The 8,834-nt window shown below is 36.7% G+C and overlaps 3 protein-coding genes across 3 annotated transcripts; all 3 read left to right on the forward strand.

The window, feature by feature from the left end:
* Positions 1 to 3,375: 3,375 nt before the first annotated feature.
* Positions 3,376 to 4,218, forward strand: LOC145682192 (uncharacterized). Its single transcript, XM_081753776.1, has one exon. The coding sequence runs from the start codon at positions 3,376 to 3,378 to the stop codon at positions 4,216 to 4,218; it is 843 nt and encodes a 280-aa protein (XP_081609902.1).
* A 16-nt stretch (positions 4,219 to 4,234) lies between these two features.
* Positions 4,235 to 5,389, forward strand: LOC145682193 (uncharacterized). The gene has a single exon (XM_081753777.1). It carries the CDS (start codon positions 4,235 to 4,237, stop codon positions 5,387 to 5,389), a length of 1,155 nt encoding a protein of 384 aa, XP_081609903.1.
* Positions 5,390 to 5,562: 173 nt separating this feature from the next.
* Positions 5,563 to 6,522, forward strand: LOC145682194 (uncharacterized). The gene has a single exon (XM_081753778.1). It carries the CDS (start codon positions 5,563 to 5,565, stop codon positions 6,520 to 6,522), a length of 960 nt encoding a protein of 319 aa, XP_081609904.1.
* The last annotated feature ends 2,312 nt before the right edge of the window (positions 6,523 to 8,834 follow it).

Raw genomic sequence — 8,834 nt, forward strand, 5'->3', positions numbered from 1 at the left:
GAAAGGAGTTTATACAATCCTCTTAATGAAGCGTATGAGAAATAATCCAAACCTCGAGATCATTTACGAAAAGTTTAGAGATCTTATCGGTGTTAAGCTGTTTAACCTATTGCAACAAGAACTAGATATCCGTAAAGATAAAGATAATGAGTTTTGGACACCACTATCAGAAGAAGACCTAGTTAAAGAAATCAATTATTTCTATGATTGGTTCTTGTGTGTTAGAATATTTTGTTAAGCTGCTAGTTGAAAAATAAAAATGAAATATTTTATGAATTACCTCATAAAAGTTAATATCACATTACGTCTCTCAAAGTTGTTTGTTTAAATGAATATGGTGTTGTTCCTAGAGTTATGGTAAAATATTCTGCTGGTTATGATCTATATTCTTCCGAGACTGTGAGAATAAAATCTGGGCACATTTATCTACTTAAAACTGGAATTAAGAAAGACATACCAAAACGATACTTTGGGAAAATCTTTACTAGATCAAGTTTAAGTTTAAAAGAAGATATAGATGTATGTGCAGGTGCTATAGACAGTGAATATTACGGAAAAGTTATGGTGGTAATTAAGAAAAGAACAACGATAATACGATCTATTTGTGAACTATTTGGAGTTTAACACAATAATTAGATATTTTAACTTCCTTCCTTATGAGGAAACTCTTCTTCAAAGATTTCAGAGGATTGCACAGTTAGTTTCGGTAAAACATAATTCATTACTAATTGAAGTAGTTACAGAATTTAATAACGAAAGCGAAAGAAATTCTGGAGGTTTCGGATCATCAGATGCTCTCTAATCGAAATAGTGGCTAAATATAAATAGAAGCTCGTTAGGAATCTCATCTTTAAATTCTAAAACGAAAGCTTCTGATAAACGTTGTCTTTTTGAAATTCCTATCCAATATACTCTATCAGTATAATCTCTTATAAAGTTCTCAGATAAAATTTGATAATATGATATATAATAACAATTAAGTTTATCAGCAAACTCTCTAATAAAATCTAATAAACGTGAAGGTGAGTGTACTTTCTCCCAAATCAATCTTGTGAGCAAACTATTGTGAAATTTTCTGATAAGTCATTACATGTTATAACCACCCAGTAACTCTATCTCTAAACTCTCTTATAAAATCTTCTGATAAGTCATTGTACGTTGTCTTTCCAATTGACCTTCTCTTTGTATTTACGTATGAAATCTTCTGTAACATTTTCACAAAAACATATATAAGACCATTGCTTATCTGTTAGTGTACCTAATGTTTCATCTGATAAGTTCATAATATACTTCTCGATAATATTTTATAAGACCTTCGTTATTTTCCTTAAGAACCTTTTTAAATAAATGATCTAACATACCAATAGTAATGCAAAAATCAGTCTTGAGAAGTAACGTAACGCAAGTAACGCATTACTTGTAACGCGTTACTTTTTAAGCGACGTTTCCTAGTAACGCGTTACATTTTTCCAAAGTAACTGTAACGATAATGCGTTACAAATTTTTAAGTAACGTACCTAGTGTTCAGAACTAGCGTTCTTCTCAATAAAAACTAACGCCAGTAAGTAAACGAAGAGGCAGCAACATAAAAACTAATACTTTTTCTCCCCAGCAGGGGTGAGTGTGTGTAAAAACGTGACACCAAGAAAGCAACGGTAGCTACGTGTGTTGTGTTAATATCGCATTAATCTACATATAATAATATTCATCTAGCAACTTTGTTTGTATTTTTTGAATTCATATAATTTTGTGTGTTACGAAATGCAAATATATTGAACAGTCTCAAAGCAACGTCGAAGAATTATTAAGAAACCAGCGCCTACACAAGGATTACATCGACCAAATGGTCCATCCATGCCGGATCAGGATTCAACAGTGCAGTTAACAAGGTAGGTAGTGAGTGCATATTTCAATATAATATTATCCTTGTATTACTTATACAAAATAAGCCTGTAATAGCAAAGCCTCATTTAGAACGTAAGTGTTAAAAGTGTATTTAATTTGAGTGAAGCATGACGGACAGAATGAAAGAATTAGTTTTCAAGAGAGGCCAAATTAAGGCCAAACTCACTCGTTTTAAACCTTTTGTAGATAGCTTTACAGAAGATCAGAATATTACGCAGTTAGTGTTACGTTACGAGAAAATAAAACAGTGCTATGATGAATTTGATGCAATACAATCCGAAATAGAAATGTTACAGGGTTCATCAGACATTGATCAGGAAACGCAAGAAAGAGAGCAATTCGAGAATACTTATTTTGATTTAGCAGCTAAGGCGCAAGTGTTCATAATTCAACACAGCTCCAGTGCAAAGAAAAATGAAAACAATGAATCAAGCAATTCTAATCCATCAGTTAGGTTGCCGGTGATAAACCTTCCGACCTTTTCTGGAAGCTACGATGAGTGATTGTCGTTCTATGACACGTTTCAGGCATTAATACATAACAATAGCACATTGCAGCCAGTCCAAAGGTTTCATTATTTGCGTTCTTCTCTACGTGGGTAGGCGCTTGAAGTAATACAAGCCTTGGAAATTTCTTCTGAAAATTATGACGTAGCATGGACTTTACTCAAAGAACGTTTTGAAAACAAAAAGTATATTGTTAACAAACACGTCAAAGCTTTATTTGAAATGCCAATGGTGGAACGTGAGTCGGCTGTTTCGCTTAAATCTCTTTTAGACAGCACGGTAAAACATTTGAGGGCTTTAAAATCATTAGGTCAACCGACAGAAAGCTGGGATGCATTACTTATTTATTTGATTGCGACCAAACTAGACAATACAACACATAAGGAGTGGGAGAAAACACAATCAACGAATGAATTGCCGAGCATGTCACAGCTGACACAATTTTTACAACAGCGTTGTCAAGTTTTAGACGCAGTTGATAATAAGCGTAGACCTAAAGAAACACCCTCAGTTCCAAGTAACAAATATCAACAAACAAATAAGGCAGGCAAAAAGAGTTCTTACTCAACGACAGCACACGTAACGTGTTCTGACAACAATGCATGTCCCAGCTGTAAAGGCTCACACAAATTATTTCAATGCCAATCATTGTTGAAAAAAATCTATAGGAGATAGAATTAAAGAAGTTAAACGTCTTTCTTTGTGTATAAATTGTCTCAAACGAGCGCATAAGGCAAATGAGTGCTTATCAGGTAATTGTAAAATATGCAATAAAAAGCATAACACATTACTGCACTACTCGCGTTGTCCATCGCCCACTAGAGCGAATGAACCACAAGATTAAAGGGAAATAGGTCAAGGTCAAAACACGCTCGCTGCAACCACATCAGTCGATCAGGAATGTGAAGGTAAGATTCGTTCTACAAACAGTGTACCGCAGAATCTTAGGAGACCACCAAGCGTTATGCTATCCACAGCTGTAGTATATGTTAAAGATAAACAGGGTAATTTTCAAATGTGTCGAACACTTCTCTATTGTGCTTCTCAGTCCAACTTCCTAACAAACAGAATGGTTCAATTATTGGGACTAACAAAGAGTAATAGCGTTGTACACATAAATGGTATAGGTAATGCTAATACAAGGTCATGCCATAGCGTTCAGGCTACAATTAAGTCAAGACATAAAAATTATTCAGCCACATTAGACTTCATCATATTGCCGCAAATATCACAAGACTTGCCTATGGTTCGTGTAGACACGTCATCGTGGGAAATACCTTCCAACGTTGAATTAGCAGATCCTAGCTTCAACATACCACAGCGTATTGACATGTTGTTGGGGGCGGAAGTATTCTTTGATCTACTTTGTGAAGGGCAAATAAAATTCAAGGCAGGGTATCCAACCTTGCACAAAACATTGTTTGGCTGGATTGTAGCTGGAAAAATAGACAATCAACCACACATTTCGACAAATGTGTGTCACCTCTCCACAACAGAAAAAATACACGAGCAATTACAAAAGTTCTGGACGATAGAAGAATGTTCAACGAAACATCTATTAAGTCAAGAGCAGGCAGAATGTGAGAGACACTTCAAAGAAACACACCGGAGAGACGAGACTAGGAGATTCATCGTCAGACTTCCCTTTAAGGAAAATGTGGGGAATCTTGGTAAATCCAAGGAGATTGCAACGAGAAGACTTTATTCAATGGAAAAAAGACTTATGAAGGATAATGAGAAAAAAAAGGGCATATATAGTGTTCATGAAAGAGTACGAAGATTTGGGCCATATGGAAGAAATAACTAGAACAGAGAGCGATACAATGATGCCAGATTACTATCTTCCCCATCATTGCGTAATGAAGGAGAACAGTACTACTACCAAACCCAGGGTTGTATTTGATGCATCGTGCAAAACAACTTCTGGACTTTCATTAAATGACACGATGAGAGTCGGGCCTACAATCCAAGAATTATTTTCCATAACAGCAAGATTCAGGCAACATCAATACGTCATGACAGCTGATATAGAGAAGATGTATCGCAACATTAGGGTACATGATTCAGATGCAAACTACCAGAAAATACTGTGGAGAGAAAACCCTCAAGAAGCAATAAAGATATATCGACTCAAAACTGTAACATATGATACTGCAGCAGCTCCTTTCCTAGCCACTAGATGTCTTCAGCAACTAGCCATAGAAGAGAAGAAGAATTTCCCTAAGGCAGCAGAAGTTGTAATGAGGGATTTCTATATTGATGATCTTCAAACAGGAACAAACACGAAGAAGGAACTACATGAATTACAAGGTCAACTCACAACTCTTCTGCAAAGAGGTGGTTTTTGTTCGAGAAAATGGTGTAGCAACGACACTTCACTGCTTTCAAAAACACCCAGTGAACTTCAAGAATCAAATTTCACCATTCAACCAAATGATGATTGCATCACAAGAAGTTTAGGATTGTTGTGGAATCCCATTAAAGACACATTTTCTTTCCCTGTCAAACCAAGAAACAACCCTCAACAAATCACGAAGAGGACTATTCTTGCTACAGTAGCGAGCATATTTGATCCCTTAGGATTAATAGGACCAGTTATTCTTAAGGCAAAAATATTTCTGCAACGTTTGTGGGAATTAAAATTGAATTGGGGTGAAGAAGTTCCAGCCCCATTGCATTCAGAGTGGGAAACTTTTGAGCAGCAACTTCAAGAGTTGGAATCACTACATGTTCAGCGGAAGGTTATTCAAGAAACACAATCGCAGGTAGAAATTCACGGATTTTGCGACGGATCTCAGAATGGATATGGAGCTTGTATATATGTAACATCTAGTACAAAAAGTGGAAAATTCACAGCAAACTTACTATGTTCAAAATCTCGAGTAGCACCTTTGAAGAAGACAACTATTCCTCGCCTAGAACTTTGTGCAGCTTTGTTACTTAACATCCTATTGTACTTCCAGCTAACTGCAATTTGACAAAGTTAATCGCCCAAGAAGAACACAAGAAGCTATTGCATGCCGGGCCTCAATTATTGTTATCATCCTTGCGACAATCATATTGGCCAATACGTGGACGGAACTTGGTTCGTCAAGTTGTGCATCAGTGTGTCACATGTTTCAGAAACAATCCTAAAGATGGTAAACAGATGATGGGAGATCTACCAGCTGACAGAGTTCAACCAACAAGACCATTTCTTCACAGCGGTGTTGAGTACTGTGGGCCCATTTACCTTAAATCGAGTAACCGAAGGGGAGCCAAACTTCATAAGGCATATATAGCACTTTTCGTGTGTTTTGCGACTAAGGCGGTTCACATTGAACTTGTTAGTGATCTAACTACAGAGGCGTTTATTGGAGCATTAAAGCGATTCATGGCTCGTCGAGGAAAATGTGCTAAACTGTATTCTGACAATGCAAGTAACTTCGTAGGTGCAAAAAGGGAACTACAAAAATTGAAGACTTTATTTGAATCAGAACACCATAAAGAAAAATTACATAATTTTCTAGCAGCTGATAACATCACGTGGGTTTTTATTCCAGCAAGATCACCAAACTTTGGAGGCTTATGGGAATCATCAATTAAATCTCTCAAATATCATTTAAAGAGAGCCGTGGGAAATGCTTCACTCACCTACGAAGAGATGAACACTATTTTGACACTGATTGAGGCTTGCTTAAACTCTAGACCCTTAACACCATTATCAAATGATCCAAACGACCTACATCCTTTAACACCTGGTCATTTCCTAATAGGCGACGCACTCACTACCATATCAGAACCTAACTTGAAAATTATTCCTGTCAACAGACTTTCGAGATGGCAATACATACAACAACTTCATCAGCAATTTTGGTCCAGATGGTCAAAGGAGTATATATCAAGTCTTCTAGAACGATCCAAGTGGAGAAGAAAATTCCCCAATTTTCTCGAAGGTGATTTGGTGCTCATCAAAGAATATAACATTCCACCTCTAAAATGGAAAACTGGACGTATTGTGCAATTGTTTCCTGGGAAGGACGGAATAGTACGAGTGGCGACAGTGAAAACTACCAGAGGTACAACAACAAGATCTATTCGTCAATTGTGCCCGCTTCCTAAGGAGAGTTAATGTGTTGGTGTTATTCATAGTGTGTACATTGTATGATTCATAGTATTGTGTTGTGTGTGCATTATTCTGTTTATGTTTATATCATTCATTCATAACTTGTGTTATCTATTGTTGTGTATATTAAGTTCATGAACCAAATTAATCATTCATAGATTTGTTGAAGGAATTCCTTCAAGGCGGGCGGTATGTTCAGAACTAGCGTTCTTCTCAATAAAAACTAACGCCAGTAAGTAAACGAAGAGGCAGCAACATAAAAACTAATACTTTTTCTCCCCAGCAGGGGTGAGTGTGTGTAAAAACGTGACACCAAGAAAGCAACGGTAGCTACGTGTGTTGTGTTAATATCGCATTAATCTACATATAATAATATTCATCTAGCAACTTTGTTTGTATTTTTTGAATTCATATAATTTTGTGTGTTACGAAATGCAAATATATTGAACAGTCTCAAAGCAACGTCGAAGAATTATTAAGAAACCAGCGCCTACACAAGGATTACATCGACCACCTAGTTTGCGTTACTTTTTCGCGTTACATTTCGGATGAGTAACTACAATATATGTATATTTTTTTTTTTTTCGGAAACAAATATTTCTTTCCTGTAAGTGAATTTCTCAGAATGAAACAATCGAGCATGAACTACGTATGTCAGTGGCCGACTGTCACCGACACACAGAGAAACACATAAGTTCGTAGTGTCGCTTGCTGTTTCTGGACGATGAGGACAGCCTCAGGGAAATCACGTGTACTCATTGCAAGCACCTGGAAGATTTTGTCGTAGATTTTGACAGCTCCAAATCAGTACATTCAGTGAGTGAACTAGGAGTTCAATGATACTGGTAGTCTATTTTACTTTGATTGGTGTTGTTTTTATAAAGATGGAGAACGAAAATATTTTACCGTTCGATCATTTCAAAGAATACTTTTTCTTAAGAGTTGATGATGATGGTGGACATAATTTAAAAGTAAAGTGTCTGAAGTGCCCCGGCGGAAAATATCAACAACTACGGTGCCATAATTAACGATATACAATAAGGGGATAATATAAATGAACTGTTCTGATGAGCAGGAATACTTTATTACTAGACAATAGTTTACTTATGGTATATAATATTGAAGTTCTTTCAGATCAGTTTGCTTATCCTAGAGTCCCGTAGTTGGAAACTAGCTTTAGAAAACATGTATCGATTTTAGAGTTACTGGCAAGTTTTGATTCACCCCCAGTTCATGTATTCTCATTTTATTAGTTGTAGTGTAATGTTTCTCTATATTCTGTATTTTTAATTTTACATAACAACATTGTTATTATTGTATCATTTGTTTAGCAGAATAATAATAAGCAACCATTTTTTCTAACGCATAAGGATGAGCACGAGTTAAGATAAAACTCGACTCGACTCGAATTCAAGTCGAGTTTCGAGTCAAGACAAAGGTAATATTCTTGAGTCGAGTTCCGAGCCGATTGAGTTTTTCGCGTCGAGTTGAGAGTCCAGTCGAGCTTGATAAATGGCTTGTTCGTTTTAACTCGTCTTGAAATAATGGCCTGATTACCCTGGAAAGCGAAAGCCATATGAAATCTAAGCTAAACAGTAATATGGAATACTTTTAGTGTTGCTCACGAGAAAGGACACTGCTCGTATCTCGTCTCGCCTCGATAGCGAGACCACAAGATATTTTTTATAACAAGCTCAGCTCCGCTCAACTCAACTGAGATGATAGCTCGAGCCAGCTCGCTTGGGGTGAACCATCGATTCGAGCTTGTTTGGTTGAGATGAGCCACCTGCTCGGTTCGATTCAATTGAGCCGAGGACTCTAGCCGAGTCGGTTGGGTGAGCTATTGGCTCGTCTCACTTCTCTGGGATCGGGTCGATAGTGAATAAGCTGTGAGCCGAGCTGCTCGAATCATTGACAATTCTAAATCGGGACCGAGCAGTTTTGAAGATATTTGGCCAGTGCCCTACAACTTTAAACAGTGTTTGGCTCGAGCTCGAATACTCAACCCAAATTCAGAATCTCGTGAACAACATCCTTGATTCTTAGACTTCACGACTACCGAGGTTGGCAATCAACTATTTTTTTAGTATTCAAATACAAACCGCCTATCTTTCATGTTTATATACAGTGTTGTTAAAATTATGATTATTATTATTAATATTAATAATAATAATAATATAAGTTGTAGTAGTGTCATTGATAATAATTATATTGTCTATGTAATATATTTGAAGAATGTACTCGAAACTACACTCCGGATTTGGCTCGACTCGACTCGACTCGAAACTCGACCCCAATTCGAGTCGAGTTGGAGGACA

The sequence above is a fragment of the Thermobia domestica genome, chromosome 3 (genome assembly GCF_964235325.1).
Source record: "Thermobia domestica chromosome 3, izTheDome1.hap1.1, whole genome shotgun sequence".
NCBI lineage: Eukaryota > Metazoa > Arthropoda > Insecta > Zygentoma > Lepismatidae > Thermobia > Thermobia domestica.